A 23964-nucleotide genomic window follows, 5' to 3' on the forward strand; every position below is an offset into this window, starting at 1 on the left:
GGAGGAAGGGAGGGACTTTCAAAAAATCAACACATTCAAGTCCATAAGATGAAAAATTAAGCCCAGGAGTAATTTAGTGACCATATAAAATTAACATTAAAGAAATACAGAGATTACACCCTGCATGACTTTAATTTTACTCCCATGCAAATGACACTGAAATATCACGTTTTTCTCTTTTCTCTCTTCTTTCCCCATTATGTTTTCTTCTACTTTCTACTAACTTCCCACTTCTATTGCCATCACTCAGGATGAAGAAACATTCAGAAATCTAGCATAGTGTCTGACACATAAGTGTTTGGTAAATGCTGACAAAATAAAAGGTTAAGGCAGGAAAGATTTTTGGAAGAAGTACTGGAGAAAGAACCATTCCAATTCAAACTCTGTGTGAACACTGATAAATGTAAACTAAGATTGTCTAGGATGCTGTAAATACAGCACATGTAACAAAGTAAAAGCCCTGATTAAGTTCTTTTAATTTAAATATTAATGAGAGCTTATACTTCCTGGAGATCTTTAGTAGATTCTGTTGAAGATTCACTGGGTATCGATGTTCCATCTTTATTCATTTCTGCTAACTGTATTTCAGGGTTTGATTTCACATTTATATTGTACTCCATGAGAGGTGGACTTAGTTCTTCTTCCTCATTCTGTAACTCTTCTATTTCAATACCTAAATGTTAAAAAACACTCAAAATCAGGACGCATTTAGTTTTACCCTCATATCACTAAAAAACACCATCCCAGGAACAGAAAGACATCTTATTCTCTTTAATTACTAGGTGAAAATGACCATTTATCAGTGACCAAATAGGTACTGATACTAGCCTAGAACCAGTCAGTACAAACCCAAATGCTAAGATACTTTACTGTTATGTTAAGTAGACTCTAAATATTAGATATTGTACAACTTAAGTTGATTCTAAATACTAAGTCTTTTGAGGATCCTGACATTGACCCTATTAATACTTTACCTAGTAAAATTTTAGGAAAGGGATATCTTTTTTTATTTTTAACTTAAATATTTTTATTGTTTAAGTATAATTTTACTTCAAACAAAACCCATGGTATTGTTTTCTAAAGTATAATTTTAATCGCAGAATACGAATTGCATTTAAAGAACCACAGCACAAAAATGGAAATTAAAAAAATTAGCAACTCACCACCTGGCAAAAAGTATACAGCCTAACAGTGGATAGTTAATTAGATAAAAGCTACATAAGCTGAAGAGTAGCATATATGAGCAGGTAGAGCAAGCAGGTAGGCATTTTTGCCTGTTGAAGTGTCCAGTGTGTCAAAAGTTAATAAACTATGCTCAGGTAAATCCTGGAGACATGCATTAAGACCAAAACGGAGGAAAAAGGCTCATACTACATTCAGCTGACCAGTAGTAGTTTGGTCACATGATTTTTCAAGCTTGTAACAAATAATAGTTTATCATATAGTTATCTGACCAAGTAAAATTCCTATAAGTATTCCTTAGCTATTCCAAGTTGAAAGGTCACCGAGGCAATTTGTTTCTAAACATACTTACGTTGACTGCCCGTTATTGACTGTAGAGCAATTCCTATGATACATAAAGAAAAAATTTAGATGTACAATTGGAAATAGAACCAACAAATATCTGACTGGGACTAAGAAAAGTTAGAAGATTTTTACATTGTACCAATTACTTTTATAACTGTAAAAACAACCAGTTTCACTCATAAATCTAGTTTAAACAAGGCATAATCTTTAAATTATAACATAAAGTTTATAAATTCATGTTTAGGCAAAGAAAACAAAACTTTGGTAGTTCATAATAGATAATGCCTAGAATATAAGCACTTTAAAACAAGCAGAAAAAATGAAATATGGCCTTTTGTAGCAACGTGGATGGAACTGGAGAGTGTGATGCTAAGTGAAATAAGCCATACAGAGAAAGACAGATACCATATGGTTTCACTCTTATGTGGATCCTGAGAAACTTAACAGGAACCCATGGGGGAGGGGAAGGGAAAAAAAAAAAAAAAAAGGACGTTAGAGTGGGAGAGAGCCAAAGCATAAGAGACTGTTAAAAACTGAGAACAAACTGAGGGTTGATGGGGGGTGGGAGGGAGGGGCGGGTGGGTGATGGGTATTGAGGAGGGCACCTTTTGGGATGAGCACTGGGTGTTGTATGGAAACCAATTTGTCAATAAACTTCATATATAAAAAAAAAAAAACAAGCAGAAGATTCTTAAAATTTTAAAAATCTAAGGTCATAAAGTAACAATAGTCAATTATGAAGCAAACCTCCATTGAAAGTGTCAGGATGTTTTAGCAATATGAATTATCCTGATCAGCCCTCCCTCTCCCTTGTCCATTAATATTTATTAAGCATGTACAATGTATAAGGTTGTATTAAGCTCTAGATATTGAATGGTGAAGAAATAAGAACCTTCACAGTGATTCAGTGAGAACAATGGATATTAAACAAATGAAAACAACAACTGTAATAACTACTAGGAAAGAGAAGATGATAGGAAAGCCTCTATTAAATTAGGGACCAAAGCTTTTGGGTCTGAGTGGGAATTGCTTGAAATGCTTTGAATTTATTTAGTGCTTAAATATTTCCCAAATATTACCTTTATTCTCATTTGTTAATACAAATCTTAATGAAGTGAGGAGCCTACGTGGCACAGTTAAGCCTCTGACTCTTGATTTTGGCTCAGGTCATGATCTCGTGGTTGTGAGATCAAGCTCCGAATCAGGCTCTGCACTGGGAGTGGAGCCTGCTTACGATTCTCCCTCTCTCCCTCCCTCTTTTCCCCCTCCCCTGCTCATGCTCTCTCAATAAATAAATAAATGAATAAACAATAAAGTATTCATAAAGTAAATGTAAAAAAAAGCCACTTATTTTAAGTCAAGGGTTCTTGCATGACTTTCTCATATTATCGAAGTCAGCATTCTCTCCTCTTACACTCAGAGAAGGCTCTTAAAGGTTAAGCAGGAAAACACGACAGTATCCCAGGACCTTAGTAAAAGGAATGTTATTGAGGCCTAGCAATTATCAACAATAGTAGCTCAACAATTACAAGAACCCTAAGTTGTATGCTTACAAAGCATCAGTGTGGTCATCAGTTGCTCACTAGGTAGTACGACTAATAACTTGGGACCAGGAAAAGTCACCCGGGATAGCAAAGTAAAGGTTTCAGTGATGCTGACATGCCTTGAACTCCACTCCCCATGATGACAACTGAGAAGCTATCCAGGAATGTGGGAGAGGAAGTCTGAAGTCTTTCCCATATGAAGAGACAATGTCCTTCATGGACATTTGGACAATGGCTACTGCTGACCTTAGACATTACCTGATTTTTTAAATTACTCGTGGGCATGGCCAATGAATAGTTGCCAAATTTTTCAATTAATTGTCATGGTTCTGCTGGAAAGGAGGAGAAAACATATACCCATGTTATCTAGAAGGCCATACTTGAAACATACAGTACCTGTATTTCATGGTTTTAGGCATCCTTAATTTTATAGTAGTGATAAAACTCCTTTAGTTAAAAATCTTCAACAATTCCTTTCTGAAAACAAAAACTCCTCAACATGGCCAGGGAAATCCTCTTGAATGTATTCTCTTTGTTACCTCTCCCCTATTTTGATCTCAGTAAGGCCAAACTTTTTAGTTCCCTGTATTACAATATATTTTTATGTTTCTATACCTTTGTTCTTGTTTCCTTCTGAAACGTCCTTCTCCATCTTCTTCACTGGGCTAACTTTTACATGTCATTTAAGAATTCCTTAAATATTACACTCTCCAGAAAGCTTTTTTGGACTCTCAGAGTAGGATCTCCCATGGTATTCTGGAACATCTCTAGTACTATAATTTTTAGTAGCTTCTTGATGAGTCTATCCTCCCAAGATGTGAGCTCACTGAATCTCCTGCCCTTAGCACTGTGTCTGGCACATGGCAGACATTTAGTGAAGGTTTACCAGCTGAAGTAAATAATTATTTTGTACCTTGTTGATAGCAGGATAACATCCTCTGGATGATTTCTGGTACTGGTATGCCTAGGTAGATGGACAGTTGATGGTAATCAAGGGAGATATTCTCAATGGGATTCTCCTTCACTTTGTCAATATCCTCTTGCTTCATCCCAAGACGCAGAAGAATATCTGAAACTTTTTTCCAAATTGAATTGAATTGTGACTCAGTGAGACCATTCATCAAAATCTCACTAAGGAGGATATCCCTGTGTTTGCACAGCCTCAAGATGTCGGCAGACTTAGAGAGATCAGAAGATGGTGGTTCCATATTCCAGCCTTTTTTGGGTGCAGGGAATACATTCAAATGTTTTATGAGAGCTAATAGGAGATATAAGTCAAACTGTTTGGACTGTGGTAGCTCCTTGTTTGGGGGATAAAGCAGATGCCATGCTCCACCCAAAGGGTGATTGGTCCAAAGATGGTTGTAGTAGGGTTCCAGCACATTCTTGTGTATAAGAAGTTCTTTTTTCAAAAGAGGGGGTGGCATAGCCTCATCAAATATTTGCCGGACAATGTCAGTACCAGAAATGATAATTATATGAAGCAGATGATAGAAATAATTATAATCAAGTTTGAAGATAGGCATTTCATCTGAAAATGAATTTTGAGAAGTCAAAACATTCCACATTAATGCTTTTTTTCTATGTGGTCTGTCTCATTACATCCTAAGCTCCTGTAGGACAGGGACGATTCCAAAACAATGAAATACAGTATAGTGCTTTGCCACAGCCAGTGCTCAATAAGCATGCTGCTTCTAGCTATCAAAAAAATCCCAACAAAAACAATATGCTCCCAAGCAAAAGTAATCACAAAGACTAATCACCACAGAAGCCTTTCAACCATCCAGGGTTTTGTTCAAGTAAATGACTTTGGCAACCAAATGGCATAAAACTTTAGGCCTTTGGAAATTCTGAAGACTTTCAAGAATGGTAACTGCCAGTGTTTAATTATATTTTATTCAGGCAACTTTATTTTAATCAGCACTGTCCAGTAGACCTTTCTGTGATAAAAATGTTTTAGATTTGTAGTGCCTACTAGCCACTGAAGACTGGAAATGCTGCTTTTCTAACAAATGAACTGAATTTGAAATTATATCCAAGTTTTATTAATTTAAATAGCTGCATATGGCTAGTGGCAACCATATCAGACAATAGAGAACTATATCAAAAAACATAAAGTGATCTAATGCCTTGATATCCCAGTGTAGTCCACAGACCAGCAGTGACATCCCCACGGGAGCCTGTTAGAAAGACAGAATCTTAGCAACCACCTCCCCCCACCCCACCCAGAGCTACTGAATTGGCACCTACATTTTAACAATGTATAACAGATGATTTGAATATACATTAAAGTTTAAGGCACACTGGCCTGATGATGATATTCTTATCCTCTCAAAAGATAAATTAATGATTAAGTAGATAATTCATCAATGAAATGGAGTAAGGCATGAGAATGAACTATTTGAGATTTTTCTGGTTTAATAGCACTTCCAAAGGAGGAAAGTAGACTGAGGTGAATTTAAAGTAGTAAGAACTTGATATACGATGGTATACTTTTTGTATGAATATCAAAATATGTATTTATCATAAAATGTAGCTTTATTATTTTATCTTTCACGATTCTGTGTTTCAAGAAATTTAGAAACTAATATTCTTGTTTGATATACTTGACATATACCATGGAAGCAAGCAAGGTTACAAAGCAAATGACCCAGGGAACTTTCTCTGGGTAGCCTAGTAAGAAGCTGGCTGGGATCAAGGACACTCATTCCCTCTAGCAAGGACTGATATCAAACTATTCTTCCATGGGACTATAAGCCCTAAAAGCCTCTAAGTGGCATTGCTGACCAGCTGGCATTCCTAAACAGCTGGCACTTAAGTTTAGACTCTTGGCCTTGAGTCCCAAATTGTCATGCCTTCCATTTCGCTCTATTAACAGGGAATGCAACAAGAGAGGAGGGTTTGGTAGGGAACACCTGCTGGAGTCCAATCTCACTGTGTAGTCAACAGTTATACACCAGACCCAGCAAACTTCTCTATGATGCCAAGGTAATGTAAGACCCATACACCTGCTGATCTTTCCGTCTATGAATTTCAGCCCATGCCAAGTGATGCTTACTTAGTGTAAACATAAGCCCAGTGAATGACAAACATAAACACATGGTTGTCAGTGGTATGATACTGTACAGAGCAAGTCAAAACTTTTAATATACTTTTCAAGAGGAGACATATAAGAATAAAACAGTACCTTTTGCACTAAATTTTAAACTGATCTTCGGTCTTATATCAGTATCAGTAATTTTCAGAGACATCAACTTTTTATAACTGCAAGTAGAAAAAACTTAAGTTACAATTAATACCAAAGTTACTTAACATTTCTGATATCAGCATGGCTAAGTAAGTGAATATTGTCCTCTCCTCCTCCTTTGGGAAAAATTTAAAAGCAAAGGAAAAAAGGGAATGAACAAACAAAACCCACCAACAAGGATAACCCCACACTGTCAATTTTGTTGGAGTTACCAGACAAATAGAACTGCTAAATCTCATACTAAAAAAAAAAAAAAAAAAAAAAAAAAAAAAAAAAAAAAAAAAAAAAAAAGCTGTGTGGCAACAGAAATACTGTAAAAAACCAGCAAAACTATAATTCCCCCCAGACCTTCCTCCAACATAAGATCTTATCAATCACTAATCCAAGAAGAAAACTCATGTAAGGACTAGTGATTTTTAAAAAAAGGCAACAAAGAAATTAGCATAACAGCAATACAAATAACCAAAAAAAATGAGGGGTAAAAGTAGCAAAATTTATTAAACAGACTAAACACTAATGTTGTCATGAAAAACTTGAGACTTGGCACTGAGATAAACTCTCCCACAGAAAACAAAATAAAACAAAAATGGGGCAATACCAACCGAATGTTTTAAGTTTAATGAGGACAGAGATTTAGGTGTTGGAGGTTGTTAGAGGTGTTTTATCTCCAGCACCAAAACACTGCCCACCATACACTACAATGGAAACATTTTAAACTCTAACAATATGAAGTACTGGCAAAGATACTGAATAAAAAATATTCTATACTGCTGGTGGGAGTGTAACCAGGTAAAACCACTGTGGGAAACAATTCAGCAAAATCTAGAAAAGTTGAAAATATGGTCAGATGGCCTACTGATTCTATTCCTAGGGATATATTCTGGGAAACGTTCTGTACATATACATCTGGAGACACATCCAGGCATGTTCATCATAGCACTGTTGTTATGGTCAGAATTCAGAAATAACCTGTATTTCTACCAGTGTAAACAGAAAAAAATTGAACTATACTTATAAATAACAATATATTATGGAATTTATATCCAGAAGTAAAACATGACAACAAACGCACAAAGGTGGAATGATGTGGAAACATTATTGTAAGGTTCATACAATACCTATACTATACATACAATAGTATAGTATTGGAAAATGAACTTTGACAAGTTAAAAACATATATTGTAAGTCTTAGAGCAATCATGAGAGAGAGAGGGTGAAAGACAGAAAGACAGAAAGAACAAACCCAGGAAAAAAAACACAAGGAACAGATGAGAAAAACTGAAAACAACCAGGAAGATGGTAGATTTAAATCTGGCCATATCAAGAACTACAGCAAATTTATATGGAATAAACACCCAAATTTAAAAGATAGGCATTGTCAGGTTGGGTATAAAGAAGCAAGATCTATGCTGTCCATAAGAAACTCTCTTTAAATACAGACGTATATAGGTTGAGGTAAAAAGATGCAAAAATATATATACCATGCAAATATTAATCCAAAGAAGACACAAAATGACTAATAGGTACATGAAAAGATGCTAATGTTAGTAATCATCCAGAAAATGCAAATCAAAACTACAATGAGAGATTATTTCACACTTGTTAGATTGTCTGTTACCGAAAACACAATAAGTGTTGGCCAGATATAGTGAAAAAGGAACCCTGTGCACTGCTGGTGGGAATGCAAAGTGATACAGCCACTAGGAGAAACAGTATGGAAGTTCCTCAAAAAATTAAAAGTAGGGGCACCCTGGTGGCTCAGACAGTTGAGCATCCAACTTTGGCTCAGGTCATGATCTCTTTCATGAGTTCCAGCTCCACATGCACAAAGCCTGGAGCCTGCTTGGGATTCTCTCTCTCCCTCTCTGTCTGCCCCTCCCCCGCCTGAGCATGCTCCTTCCCCCCTCTCTCCTTCTCTCTTTCTCTCTCTCAAAAATAAACATTAAATGGGGCGCCTAGGTGGCTCAGTCAGTGTCCGACTTGGGCTCAGGTCATGATCGCACAGTTTGTGGGTTCAAGCCCCACATCAGACTCTGTGCTGACAGCTCGGTGCCTGGAGCCTGCTTCGGATTCTGTGTCTCCCTCTCTCTCTGCCCCTCCCCTGCTTGCACTTTGTCTTTCTCTCAAAAAATAAACATTAAAATAAATTAATAAATTAATTTTAAAAAATATTTTAAAAAATTAAAAATACAATTAATCCAGCAACCCCACTTTTGGGTATATATTGTATACCCAAAGGATATGAAATCTCTATCTTGAAGAGATATCTACATGTCCATGTTCACTGCAGTATTATTTACAATAGCCAGGACATGAAAACAACTAAATGTCTATAAGTAGATGCATGGATAAACAAAATATGATTTTTATACACACACACACACACACACACATGCATTAGAACACTATTTAGCCATAAAAAAAAAGGAAATCCTGCCATTTGTGACCACATGGGTGAACCTGGAGAGCATTATACTAAGTGAAGTAAGCCAGACGGAGAAAGACAAATACTGTATGATCCCACATAAATGTAGGAGTTAAAAAACCCCAAACTCACAAAAACAGAAAGTGGAATGGTGGTTGCCAAGGATAAGGGTGTGGGGAAAATGAATAAGGGGTCAAATTCCAGTGTAAAGCATGGTGACTACAGGTAATATTTTTTGTATACTCGAAAGTTGCTAAGAGACATCTTCAAAGTTCTCATCACACACACACGAGAAAAAAGTTAACATATTCATCACCTCATACAGTTAATTAACCTTACTGTGGGAATCTTTTTATAATACATACATAAATCAAATCATCACTTTCTATACCTTAAACTTATACAATGTTCTATGTCAGTTATATCTTTTAAAAGCTAAGAAGAAAATAGCAGCAATATAGAAAAAAATAAATAGATCACGAACAACTGTTCTTTACCCCAGGAAAATAAGGCTGATTCAGCATGTGAAAATACATTAATGTATTCAGCATATTAACAGATTAAAGAATAAGAAGAAAACCATATGATCATCTCAATGCATGCAGAGAAGCACTAATTCAATACTCATTCATGATAAAAAAAATTTAAGAGAACTAGGAAAACAAAAGAATTTATTCAACCAGAAAAAGGGCAACTACAGTTGATAGCTAACAACACACTAAATGGAGAAAAACTGAAGTCTTCTCCCTAAGATCTAGAAAAGGCAACGATGTCTACTCTCACCACTTGTATTTAACATTGTACCAGAGGACCTAGCCAGTGCAGTAAGAGAAATAAGCAAAAAGTATATAAACTGGAAAAAAGACATAGAGTTGTTTTTAGCCACAAATGACATGATCATCTGTTGAAAACCTCAAAGAATCTATAAGATGATATTAGAATTATTAAATACCAAGTCACAGGATACATGTCCAATATATACAAACCAATTCCACATAATACAAATAACTAGAAGTTAAAATTTCAAAAGTATTATTTGCAACAGCATAAAAAAACAAATACACAGAAAACTACAAACATTCTTGTGAGACATCAAAGAAGTTATAATTAAATGTAATTACACTCCACATTCATGGATAGGAAGCCTCAATACTGTTAAGACACAAATCATCCCCAAACTGGGCTATAGATTCAACATAATCCCAATCATAATCCCAGCAAAAAGTTTGCAAACATTATAAGATGTTTCTTAGCTTTAATAAAGAACAGCAAAGGATCTAGAACAGAAAAAAGTAGTTTTGAAAAATAAGAATAAAGTTGAAATCACACCACCTAATTTCAAAAGACAATAAAAAGCTATAGTATTGAAGACAGTATGGTATTGTTAAATGGACAAATATACAAATGAATGGAATACAAAAATGACTATATATAGTCTATAGATTTTAGATAGACAGATAGATATAGATGGGACAGAGTGAACCTTGACCCTTATGTCATACCATATGCAAAAATTAACTTGAAATGGATTATAAATCCAGGGCACCTGGGTGGCTCAGTTGGATAAGTGTCCAACTCTTGATTTCAGCTCACAGTTTGTGAGTTCAAGCCCTATGTCAGGCTCCTAGCTGACAGCACAGAGCTTCTCTCTCTCCCTCACTCTCTGCCCCTCCCCACCTCTCAAAAATGAATAAATTTTTTAAAAAGAAGTGGATTATAAATCTAAATATAAAACTGTTTTTAGTTTTATTAAAAAACTGTTAGAAAAAATATAGGAGAAAATCTTTGTGATTTGGGGGCAGAAAAAATTTTCTTAAAACACAGAAAGCATTAAGCATAAAAGAAATATTAAGACTTCACTGAAATTAATTAATTTTTGATTTTTGAAAGATACCTTTTAGAAAATAAAAAGGCAAGTCATGGCCTGGGATAAAATATTTCAAAAATACATATTAGGTAATTTGTACCTGGAATACACAAAGAAATTTTATAACTCAAAGATAAACAATCCAATGTAAAAATGGGCAAAAAATTAGAATAGACAATTCATCAAAGAGGATATATAGGTGAAATAACACATGTATAAACATGTGGAAAGATATTCAACTTCGTTAGTCATTAGGCAAATGCAAATTAAAACCACAATATACTATTACACACCTGCAGAGAAACTAGAACTCTCCTCCACTGTTGGTGAGAATGAAAATGTATAGCTACTTTGAAAACCATTTGGCAGTATTTTATAATATTAAACATATACCATAAGACTCATCACTCTTGCTCCTAGGAATTTACACAAGAGAAAGGAAAGCATACGTCTATACAAAAAGTATGTAAGTGAAATTTATAGTAGCTTTAATCATAATAGCCCAAGCCAGAAACAACTCAAATGTCCTCAACTGTTGAATGAATAAATAAGTTGTGGTACATTTATACAATGGAAGACTACTTAGCAATAAACAAAAATAAACTAGTGTTGGGGTACCTGGGTGGCTCAGTCAGTTAAGTGTCCGTCTTTAACTCAGTCATGATCTCATGGTTTGTGGGTTTGAGCCCTGTGTTGGGCTCTGTGCTGACAGCTCAGAGCCTGGAACCTACTTTGAACTCTGTGTCTCCCTCTCTCTCTGCCCCTCTCTGGTTCGTTCATTCATTCGTTCTCTCTCTCTCAAAAATGAATAAACATTTTAATAAAAAAAAAAAACTAGTGATACATGCAATAACATGGATGAATCTCAAAAACATTATGCTAAGTGAAAAAGTTCAAATGCAAAAGGCTTCCCTATTAAAGGACAGTCAGTAAAAAGCAGTACCATCAGGACAGAAATCACATGAGTGGTTACCAGCGTCTAGAGGTTGGGCAAGGGGAATGACTACAAAAGAGATTTGGGGGGAACTTTTTGGGAAGATAAAAATATTCTGTATCTTGATCATGGTAGTGGTTACCCAAATGTATACAAAGAAACTCATTTAAATGTATAGTTCTAAAGAGTGGATTTAACTGTATATAAACTACAGCTTGAAAAAACTGACCTAAAAGAAAGAACTTCAGTGTTTAGAAATGCATTTATAATTGGCACTTTCATAAAAAAGAGCAAGGAAATGATTACTGTGAAGGTCAGGATAGGTTACCTAGGGAGAAGATGAGGAGTCAGGGAGAGAGGGCCCAAGTGAGTGCTTCTGGAGTACGGGCAAAATCCCATCTTGGGTAGGGCTATGAGAGTGTTTGCTTTATAATATTCCTTAAACTCTGCATTTATATTTTGTGAGCCTTTCCTTATACTTTAATAACCATAAAACATTTTAAAGTTTAAAAAAGAATGATTCTGTTATTCATTCGTAAAACTCCATAAAGTAGCTCTTCCAATTTTGGTATTGTGATCGAGTTACCAGAGGATTCTCCCACAGATAACAACTAAAAAAACCTGGGCAAATTACAAAAAGTACTCCCTGTGGCACTGGATAGAAGTAAAAGACCAACTCTGCTGAGAGAGTACGTGCTCAGAGGAGAGGAGGTAAGGGCTGGGTGAAATGTTAGTAAATTCACCAATCCTAGAGCTTTTAACCTGGGGCTAACTATACCCTGGCAGAAAACAAGTCTCCTAGGCTGTAGGAACCAGAAAATTGAAGCCAGGGAACCATGGCTATTGAAGAGAGTGGGGGAATCCCAGAAGAGAAAGAGATCCCCAAATATTTCTGCCCACACCTCTGACTGCTGAACCACATGTTTGGAACAGACTCAAAGCAGCTCAGGTGAAGGCAAAAGAACTGAATGGAGACTGGAACCACTACCTGCCTCCCCCAAAAAAGAGTTCACAGTCCATATACAAGTTAATTGACTGTCAAAACAAAAGTACATTACCTATTGCAGAATAACGGAATTTGGAACCTCTACATCTGTCATGTATTCATTGGGTACCAGCTATATGTCAGGTACCCATGTGCCATTACGCTATGCACTAGAAATATGCTAGTAAGCAAGATAAAGTTCTTGCCTTCAGTGAGGTTATAGTCAAATGGAGAAGACAGACAAGAAAGTATAATAAAACTTAGTACATAGAGTTGACCTTTGAATTGAACATGGGTTCAAACTTCTACATGGATTTTTTTCATACAATGCAGTACTGTAAATGTATTTTCTTTCTTATGATTTCCTTAGTAACATTTTCTTTTCTCTAGCTTAGAAATTTCAATATACTGCTCTGTAACTTTTTTTAAATCCAGTCAATTCAGTATATAAAACATATACAAAATATGTGTTAATTGCCTATTTAAGCTATCAGTAAGTCTTCCAGTCAAAAACAGGCTATTAGTAGCCTGTTAAGTTTTGGGGAAGTCAAAAGTTACATGAAAATTTTTGGCTGACGGTGGGGGTGGGGTTGGTACTTCTAGCCCCTATGCTGTTCAAGGGTCAATATTAAATTTTTTGATAGAAGTAAAGGGAACACGTGATAGAAACACCTAATGTCTAATGTCTTTCCAAAACTTTTAACCAGGCAAAACCAAAGGAGTAGAGTATTCCAAGCAAGGCCTGAAGGTAAAATAGATGGTATACTAAAGAACTAAAAGAAGCTCGGTATACTTGGTGCATATACACTAAGAAAAGAATGACAAGAAATGACACTAGTGAGTGCAGCAGGGACGAAGTGTCTGAAAAGTCAACCTAAGAAGTCCGAACTAAATTAAGAGCCATGAGAAGCCTCTGAAAGATTAATTTTAAACAGAAAAGTGATACAGTTCAATTTTCATTTTTGATAAGTATTCTTGATGGCTATGTAAACAACCGACTGAAGGAAGGTAAGGCTAGGGACAAAAAGACCAGTTTAGAAGCCGTTTCAGAATTCCAAGTGAGAAATAATAATGTTATTTAGTTTAGTGCAAATGTAGGGGTGGAAGTAAGGAGGCATTTACAATATTTTTAAGAAGCTGAATTGAAGGACTTAAAAATTACAGAGCAGTGCTGGGAAGGAAGATTCTAAGTCCAGTTATGGACATGCTGAACTACAGTTATTTCTGGAAATAAAAGTGGAGTTTTTTGAAGGTGCCTGGGTGGCTTAGTCGCTCAAGCATCTGATTCTTGATTTTGGTTCAGGTCATGATCTCACAGTTTGTGAGTTTGAGTCCCGCATCAGGCTTCATTCATGCTGGCAGTGTGGAGCCTGCTTGGGATTCTCTCTCCCCTCTCTTTCTCTCAAAATAAACTTTAAAAAAAAAATTAAAAAATAAAACTAAAAGTGGAGCTATTATGCCAGTGGATAGATCTAATTTTAGGAGTGGAACCTATGCCAGAGATAAAGACTTGGGTTTCATTATCTTATAAAGGAAAACTGATGCCTTAGATATCAATGCCATATTCCTGGTAGTCTGAAAAATGGTAGACGTTTACACTTTCAACAGAAGAAAACAGAATCAATGAATTAGAAGAACTTTTTCTATTGAAATTTCTAATTTTAATAGCAATAATGCTCTCTACCTCTATGAGTTCCCAACTAACACTAGATCTTCCTCTGCATTACAGTTTTCTCATCCAAGAAATAAGATGATTCTAATCATTCCAGCAAGCTTGGAGGCCTGGATAAGTTTTGAAAGCTAGGAGAAAGTTTTTACATCATAACAACTTAATTTAAATGACTTTAAGAAAAATATGTTTTGTTTTCAGGAAAAGATTATCTTTATACCTAGAGGAAAAGCATTCACATAATTAACCCTTACTTGCTTTAGAATTTAATTGTCTACAGCATAGGGAGAGAGGAGAAGACAAACGTCAATCAAATTCAATTTTTTTCATACAACTAATACTCTTTTAAACTTAATAGAGCTCCAAAAAAGAAATTAATACACAAACTTAATGGAGCTCCAACAATGGACAGAAATAGAAAAAAAGCAGCAACTGAAAAATATGTACATGCTCAGGAAAAAGAAGAGTTTATTTCAAGCTTACCTTGCTCCTAAATTTTCAATGGTTATATATTCATCCTTTCTCACAACTTCAAACTGCAAGTGATGGAAAAAGAAAAAAATAGCCCTAAAGTGGTTCAATTTTCAAAATTCTTTAATGTTACTTCTTAGCCTTACCATTTGAAAAAAGACAATGAGAATAAGCTAAACAGACTTTAAAACAAGTAAAACAGAAGTAACAAGGTGAACCATATGCAATCCTAATCAAACAACAAACGAGTGGATCTTAAAAAGCAGTCCAACTTTATATCAGTATAGGATTTAAATGCCAAATCTAAAACACACAAAAATATATATGCAAAAAAAGAAATAATACATATTTATCATTTTGGTCCATTAGCTTATAAACTGAGGATGTGACAAGACACTTCCTTAATTAGAAAAAATTAAGTAGATACAATGTGACTACATTGTATGTAATAGGAACAATATGTGATGTTCTACAGATATTTTCATGGGAAAATGTTTACAAACTAAAAAAAGTTCAGAAAGTCTAAAATTATTTTAATCTTAGGTGGCACAGAATTAGATTATCATCTTTGATTTATGACAGACTTTCCCTCTTGGTACAGTCATTGCCTGCTTTGTTTCTCTCCCTCCCTCCCCCTGTGTGCATCTTTATTTTTAAATATTTTTGTTGTTCTTAAGGTCCAAATCTATTGCTTTGGAGAAATCAAAGCAATAGAAAGGTCAGGGAGCTTGTCATCATCAAAAGAAAAAATATGACTAGAATACTATTATGATTCCCAAGTCTGTTTGCAGTAAAAAATATCATTTCAGTGAAGGGAAGAAAAATAAGAAAAAAGATACTTACCAAAATTTTAACAATTCCAGGTACATCACATTGTAGCATCCTTACCATGTCACCTGTACATCCTTCCTTCAAACATTTTCTCCCACTAAAACTCTAAAGTTATCAATAGAAAAAACAATAAATTATTAACAGAAAAAATACAAATAAAAATTTAAAAAATCACTAATGTACAAAATTGATTAAAGTTCAATGCAGATGTTGCTAGATGATAAAAGATGTGAACAAACACTGGAGAGTTAGCTGTTTAAAGAGAGTCCATAGGGCACGTGGGTGGCTTAGTAGGTTGGGCATCTGGCTTTTGGTATCTGCGCAGGGCTTGATCTCATGGTTCATGGGTTCGAGCCCCACATCAGGTTCCATGCTGACGGTGCAGGGTGGGATTCCCTCTCCATCTCTACCCCTCTCCCACTCACACTGTCTCTCTCTCTCAAATAAATAAAAACTTCAAAAAAATAAAGATAGCCCAATTTGTGTATTAATTGATTTCCTATTTAAAATGCATGATCACACTTTTCTCTCTCATCATTTCTACTTCAAAATCTTCAAGCAGCTATATTACAGCCTAAAATGTATTTGCTGCCCCACAGGGAAAGCAACTTCAAGTAAAATGTACTGATTAAACAAGTATAAAAAGGAATACTGAATTTTTATCAGATATATGAGGATTCCAGGGAAAGGAATAAAAATGTTGAGACCTTTCTCTGGCTCTGACCTTACTATTTCCCTTGGTTAAGTTACTTAGTGTTCTTTTACTTCTCTTTCTTGAAGTTGAGCTATATTGATTGCCCTATCAAAGAAGGTGAAAATTATTCACATGTTGCTTTAAATAAATAAATAAATAAATAAGCATAAAACTTCATACAATGATGTTTAGTGTACGATGCAAGTTCATATTTTTTTATCTGTCAATCCTCACAACAATCTTAAGAGGTAGGTATTACTATTCTCACTTCAAATGGTTTAGAAAACTGAGTCTGAGAGTCGTTAAATCACCAGCCTAATGAAAAAAAAATAGTAGTGGCTCAATCTGCACATGAACCCAGATCACTCAACACCATATACAATATTCTTTCTACTATACCACAATTCCTTTATAAGGGGTTTTCTGCTGTTTGCACAATATAGACACTCTAGAATGAAACAGTACAGACCCAACCTATGGCCATTAGCTCACTAAAGAGTAACCAATATAGAACTGAGCTTTGGAATTCTACTTTCTTAAGAATTTAATTTAATTATATTACCTTAGGTAAATAGAAATAATACAGATAGGGGTGCTCAGTTGGTTGAGCATCCAACTCTTGATTTCGGCTCAGGTCATGGGATCAAGCCCACATCAGGCTCTCTGCTGACCATGGAGCCTGTTTGAGATTCTCTTTTCTCTCTCCCTCTGCCCCCTTCCCCCACTTGTGCTCTCTATAAATAAACAAATAAATAAATAATTGAAGACTATAACATTTATTATTGTCCCCCGCTCCTTAAAATAGAAACTATCCTTAAAATTGTATGTACCCTTTCCTTTTTTTTGGTTTACCAAATATATATATCCTTTGAATCTATGTTCTTTATGTGAATACACACAACAATATTTCTATTTTTAGGACTGTAAACTTCTAAAAGGAAGGAAACAAACTGATAAAAATCACTAAACAAAGCAACTAGCAGAGTATCCCCAACACAGATGTGTTTAATAAATGGCGATAATGAACAAAGAATAATGAGGAAAAAAGCACGAGACAATAGGCAAAGAAAAATAGAGGGGAAAGAAAAAGGAGAGAAGGATATGAACAGGAAGAAATGAAGAGAAATGGATAAAGGAAGAAATGCTGTGAAGCTCTGAAGGAAAAACAAATACCTGGTCATTTTCACCTGGATATTTTAAATTTTTGAACTTTTTCCAACAAATTTTATGGAAATAAACACAGCAGCTTTTACTGCACATTAACTGAAAAAATCCCTGGAAAAGATAAAAGTAAGCAGTTGACATGAAAATAGTAGTTCATACAGATATAGAAAATACTACCATAAGTCTCATTCATTCATTCATTTATTTATTTATACATGAATACCTTAAGTCACTTTCAAAACTATTCTATAACTAAATGAATTTTACATGGCATTCAAAATTTATCAACAGATCACTGGTCATCGAAGAACTTTATAGGTCATTTTTCATAGGTCCATTTTCCCATCACTAAAGACAGTGCATTAGGATAGAAAGAAAAGGCAATTTGAAGAAGTCAATGTAATCATCTTCCATATACCGCATACAACAAAATATCCAAAATTTGATGTGTGATCTTTTCAGAGGAACATGCTCTCTGCCCCTCTTCTTCACCTCCATTTTTACATTTCTCTTTTCCTCCAGCCCCAATTTCATACCATTTTCTCCTGCATCTCTGCTAATAATCACCAGACCTGATTTGTTCTCTTAGTGATAGCTACTGCATTATCCCAGGGTTTAAATTTCTTGTCCTTCCCAGTGTGAGCTCCCTGGGAACTACAGCCCTGCATCCTTTAAATAGGTAAACTACATGAATGGCATAAATTTTTTGGCCAGGAGGTTCTGCTGCTACATGCTGTCCACGTGATTGGAACCCTGGAAGCCTCCCTGGCAAACCTTAGATTTTTATCACCATATCACCTAAACCAAGACCAACTTGCCCCACGTTGAGCACTCCACTTCCCCAGGTCCACTTCCCAAAACCTGTGTTACTCTAATGAATAGATCTTGGATTTCTCCCCCATCACTCCCTGTATACATCATGCCTTGCAACTGGATTTCCACTATATGACAGAGGTGGTGTCAGAGTGGCACTGACGGTCACATCTCATCCTATCTTGTGATTTCCCACAGCCTCATTCTGATATATCCAGAGAGAACTAGACTTGAAGTACTTTGTTAAATTTCTTCAAATCCAGGTTGGTTTCATTTTGTTTGACCAAGACCCATACAACAGATAATGATCGCTTAATTAGTAACATAATTCTTGAGGAGTAACAACCTTTCTCCTTAGTAAAATGCTAATATTTTCAACCTATAACATTTCTAACTATAAAGAATATTTCACATATTTTTCATGTATGATTACAGGCATTTGAATATTACAAAATCCTTAGCAAAATCGATTATTTTTTTTATTGATTCACAGGATTTAAATAATTCCTGCTCACTATGAATCTAAGTACTCAGAGATACTCAACTTCTTAACTGCATGAATTACTACTGTAATTAAACTAAGTACTCTTTTTAAACAATATTTTGATGCATGATAAAAATAATTTTTATCAAAGTTTAATTTTTAATTATATTAATTTAAAATCAGTTAATAATTATATTACCTTGTAATTGGTGTTCTTTAAAATGTCAGCTTCACAAGATCGCTCACAATCTAGATAACTGCAAATGGTCTGCTTCATTATATTACTTTCAGTTGTCTTGATAAAATCATTAAGAAGATCCTAGATTAAAAGGTTTTTTTAATTTTATGAATTATTAGTAACAAGACTGCAACACTTCCAATATTTTACCTTAAATAATATGTCCATTTTATTATCTCCCTTTTTGAAGGCATTGTATGTTTTCTTAAAAAACAGTATAGAACATATTTCCCTCATTCAAAGTAAACAATACATGAGAAGGCCCTAAATTAGAATACTGGGTTTTTTACTGAACATAAACATGGAGAAAGGAAAAAGTCTTTGAGTCTATACCTCTGTTCACCATCCTAACTCATGGCACGACACCCAGCATGTTCCTGTCAAAAATTACTTGCTCTGATATACATACAGAGAGACAACAAATCACTGGGAGCCCAGGAGGGTCTGCTAGAACTGGTCTCCAGAACACCATATTGGTAGTGGGACTCCTGGAGTGGTGCAATATGCTGCTCGCTGCCATTATGGGCAGAAGTAGCGTACAGAAATATGCTTCCAATGTTGAGTTACAACTTGGAATGAAATTTCCTATTTTAAAAATGCTGATTAAATGTAGATGAAACACATTTCCAGGTCTATGTTAAACAGGTCCTTTCACCAGGTCCTTAATCCTTATCCCTTAGAGAGACAGTATTACAAGATTTCAAATAGCAGTATTTCTAATATACTGAGAGTATACAACATGACTAATAAGCTTCTATAGACTATTTGATAAATCTAGTCACCATAACATTCTTTTGATGCCATTCAGAATTTTAAATTGATGGCTGATATTGAATAAGGATATTTTGACCAAATTAACTAAAACATTTTAGTATCAAGAAGAGAGAGAAAGAAATGAGAGGCGTTTAAGGACCTTTCAGTATGAGGGTAGTATATCCTGTCAGCATAGCCAATGGCCAAATGGAAATGCTAAAAACAACAGCAGCAGCAACAAAGGACTCACAGAAAATATATAACTACTGCAGTTTCACAGATCTTAAACTTAGTACTTCAATATTGATCTACTGATACTCCCACCAAATATATGCCACACATGCCTATAGGCATATATACATACGGATATACGCAGCTAGCTACAGGGGTGTGTATCTCTGTGTTTTCCATCTTCTCTACGCCAGCCCCTTGCCTTCTTTAGAACACTAACTACAATTTGTAACTATTTTATTGGGTTTTTTTCCCTTTTTAATCCTTTTGTTCCTTATTCTTTATTCCTTATCTCTTGCCTCCCATCTTAGGCATTCATTCATTCAACATATTTACAAAATGCCTGTTTTAAGCCAGCTTGCTATGGAAGTTATGTATGTTAATGGTAACAGTAGTAAACTTAGCAGGCTAAGACTTAGCCCTCATAGGACTCACATCAATGTCATCTACCACTATCTATTCAGCTTCAAGCCAGAAATCTTGAACTCAGCCACTGCATAATAGATTCCATCACCTTTTGCATGTAATATATCAAGTAACTGAGTCTTCTTCCAAAATACATTGCACATTTTTCCATTTCTATCTCCATTTTTACCACTGGAGCTGCCTAACAGTTAGGCAGCTGTTACCTAGATTATTAACTGTAACAGCTGCCTAACTGCCTCCCTCTTCCCCACCTACTCTGCTCCAAGGTACTCTCTACACAGAAGCAAAAGATTTCAGTTACTTGCTTAAAACTCATCAATGGCTTCCCACTGTACCTAAAACAAAGTGGGGAACCCTTACCAAGGACTGCAAGGTTCTGCAGAACGTGCTGCTGAACCCAGTATATCTAGCCATCTCTTGAAATTCATCTCTAGCCTTGCTCATTATAAAATTTACAGTTTTATCTTTTTCAGTTCCTCAGACTTGCTTGTGAAAGCTACACTATATTCCATTTACCTAGAATTGTTCTTCCCCCAGTCTTCACAGAGCTAGTTCTAGTCTCAATCTGCTGGTTCCAACTTGAGTATCACCTCCCAGAGAGGGCACATATACATACGCATATATATGTACAAATATAGATACATACAGTATACAAGTGTATATGTGCGTGTTCTCCATTTTCTCATTTTATTATAATTTGATTATATCATTCTACTGTTTAAAAGTCTTCAGGGGTTTCACATTAAACTCAAGATAGGGTCTGAACCCCATACTTGGCTTATTAAGGCCTTCCATGATGTGGCTGACATTTATCTCTGTTATATTATGCATTTATGAAACAAGAAGAGACGGTCATTTAAAAAAAACAAAGAACATAATACGTAACAACAACAAAAACTCTTAGTAGATAATAGCTGAAATGATCATTGAAATTAAAATTTCAACAGAAGGATAGGAACAATGGTAATGTTAAAAAATAACAAGCATTTCAAAGGACACCACCCTGGCTAGGGTGCCAGCATCTCTAAGGGTGCTATATTGCCCCACCAGGATGAGTTTATCTAAGGGGATATATGAGGACGGGAACAACTGGGGCAGGGAAGGCCTTTGGTGGAACTCACCCAGGATAAAGGGGTACAGGTCGCCCTCTAATTGCCCTAAAAAGAAACTAATCATAATGTCTGAGAAGCAAGATTTTCAGTGGGTTGCCAGGCATCAATCTTAACAAATTAAGAACATGCTGGCCTACAGTCAGAACAGGGTCATTGAAGCATTCTGCTCTGTCAGACATTAAACCTTTATTGGATTTTAAAGAAGTAAGGGAGTGAGGGCTGGTAGAAAGTCCAAAGCAGCTGGAATGGTGGCTGCGTGCCCAAAAAACTCATGGCAGCAAATATTTTTGGAAGCTGTATATAAATATTTTAACATTATAATAACTAATATAACAGCACTAGTGTGCACTGGCTGAATATCAGCCCTACACAGAAAGCTAAAGCTGAGGAAAATATCCTAGAAAATAGTACAAAAAAATAAAATGTAAGAAATAAGGAAAAAAATAATAAAATCAGAGATTCAGTTCAGGATGTCAAGTATCTGAATAATAAACATTTCAGAAAGAAAAAATGGAAATGAAGAAATTATCAAATAAGTAAATTTTTAGAATGTACCAGAACATTTTCAAAATATAATCTCAGAACACTAGAGAACACAGAATATCCTAAAAATTCCCAGAAAGAAAAAAACAAAACAGGTTACCAGCAAAAGATTGAGAATCAGAGCATCAGACTTCTGAAAAGTACTATTGGAAGCAAAGAAGGTAACAGAAACACACTGAAAATATAAAGGAAAATAATTTGCACCCTACAATTGGATGCCCAGGCAAGATACAAATAAAGTGTACAAAAAAGAAATTATTTAGAAGACTTGAAAGATCTCAAAAAATTTACCTCCCAATCAAGTACCCTTTTCTAGGAAGCTGCTGAAGGAGCTGTACCACCAAAACAAGGGAGTAAAGCTAAAAAGAAAGCTTGACATCAAAGAAACAGACGATTCTACATAGAAGTGAAGGATATTCCAAGGAATAAAAGAAAAACCTAAGGCACATTTAATAAAAACATATGACTGACTATTGGTAGGATGGGGAAAGGGAAATGTATGTATAAAGGGGAGGTATAAGAACTAATAAACCCTCCTCATCTGCCATCATGGGTAGTCAAAGATAATATCTACCATGGAGAAATATTCAAAAAGCAGCACATCTTTTCAAAAAATATAGGTAAATATCAAAGACAAATGTCTAGAGAGTTGGAAGAAGGTTTCTCTAGTTAGGAACTACAATTAAAGCTGATGTACCACAGACTGTTAATGTTTAAGTCTTCTAATATTTGACAAACTACATACATGTATTATTTTGCATGAAATAAAAAAATTCACTAAAAAAAGTTTGAATAACAAAAAATATTTTAAAAGGAGGAGGAAAAAGAGAAAAGTAAGACCAAGTAGGGCCTGCTTTAGGCAAGCAGTGAAGTTCAATGTTAAAATTAATATATAAAATCATTACTAAGTCTAGGTTTAAGGTCATGTGATTATCCTGATTAATGCCAAAAACTGCTTATTCTATTGATTACTGTGAGAGCTACACTAAAATAGTACTCTGAGAGTGGAGAGTTTTCTATCTCTCCTTCTAGTTATATTAGCTTTTGTCCCATACATCTCGAGGCTCTATTATTAGCTATATACAATTTGACCTATTACAGCTTACTAGAAAGTTGAATTTTGTATCTTTACAAACATCTGCTTTGAGGAACGCATTTGGCTTTAAAGTCAGCCCAAACATAAAGATCCTGAAAGGTTTAAAGTAAAAGTCTGAAAAGACGTATGTCATTCAAACACTAACCAAAAGAAACTCAGTGTAGCTATTTTCATATTAAACAAATTAAAAAGTGACTGTAATATGACTTAAAAGATGGATGAAAGTTACCCCAAAAGTAAAGAATACCCAGAAAGTATGAGGAAATGGAAACCCTCATACTTTGCCTTAAGAATACAAACTGGTACAAACTTTCTAAGAGGATATATGAAGACAAATACCAACATGTTTACAAGTGTTTTAAAGACTTCACAATTCCACCTTTAGAAATGTGTCCTATGGGAATTATGTGGGACATGCACAAAGATGACTTTACATAATAATGAAAAACTGGAATGTTTAGGATAAACTGAATATTCAACAGCAGGAAACTGGTTATGCAAATTAAAGCATGATTTTATGATGAACCATGAAAACAAATCATACTGTAGAATAATCTAATTACTGGGAAACTCAGAGTATATATTTCTAAACTATATATCAATGTATATAACATACCAATTTACTAAAAATAAAGGGTACAAGTGTTTATACATGTGTGTCTGGAAAAACATAAATAAAAATACTAGTATTAGTTTCTCCTTTTGAGGAAACATGGATAAATTTTATCTTTCAGTACTTAAACATTTTTCAAATTTTCTGAAATAATTTTTTTAAGTTTTCTTAGTACTTTTTAAATTTAAATCAACAACAAAATAACGGTAAGTATAATTAGAAAAAAAAGTAAGTTAATTAACTACCACATTTAGCTATAGCCCCATGAAGTACCGGACCTGCATAGCTTTTAATCT

At 35.0% G+C, this 23964-nt stretch overlaps 1 protein-coding gene across 2 annotated transcripts in view; it reads right to left on the reverse strand.

Annotated features, from left to right (window-relative positions):
* The window catches only part of DZIP3 (DAZ interacting zinc finger protein 3), an 81441-nt gene that overhangs the window by 41173 nt on the left and 16304 nt on the right, over positions 1 to 23964 (reverse strand). For both annotated transcript variants that reach the window (XM_047099921.1, XM_047099922.1), the window contains exons 8-15: positions 18856 to 18975; positions 17369 to 17470; positions 15514 to 15606; positions 14683 to 14735; positions 6259 to 6335; positions 3985 to 4602; positions 1535 to 1567; positions 504 to 673 (exon numbers count right to left, since the gene is read on the reverse strand). In XM_047099921.1, coding sequence (XP_046955877.1) covers positions 504 to 673; positions 1535 to 1567; positions 3985 to 4602; positions 6259 to 6335; positions 14683 to 14735; positions 15514 to 15606; positions 17369 to 17470; positions 18856 to 18975 — 1266 coding nt within the window. The remainder of the gene's footprint in view (positions 1 to 503; positions 674 to 1534; positions 1568 to 3984; positions 4603 to 6258; positions 6336 to 14682; positions 14736 to 15513; positions 15607 to 17368; positions 17471 to 18855; positions 18976 to 23964) is intronic.

The sequence above is a fragment of the Lynx rufus genome, unplaced genomic scaffold (assembly GCF_022079265.1).
Source record: "Lynx rufus isolate CCGP_SWC_20201006 ecotype Redwood Valley unplaced genomic scaffold, mLynRuf1.p SCAF_5, whole genome shotgun sequence".
NCBI classification, from domain to species: Eukaryota; Metazoa; Chordata; class Mammalia; order Carnivora; family Felidae; genus Lynx; species Lynx rufus.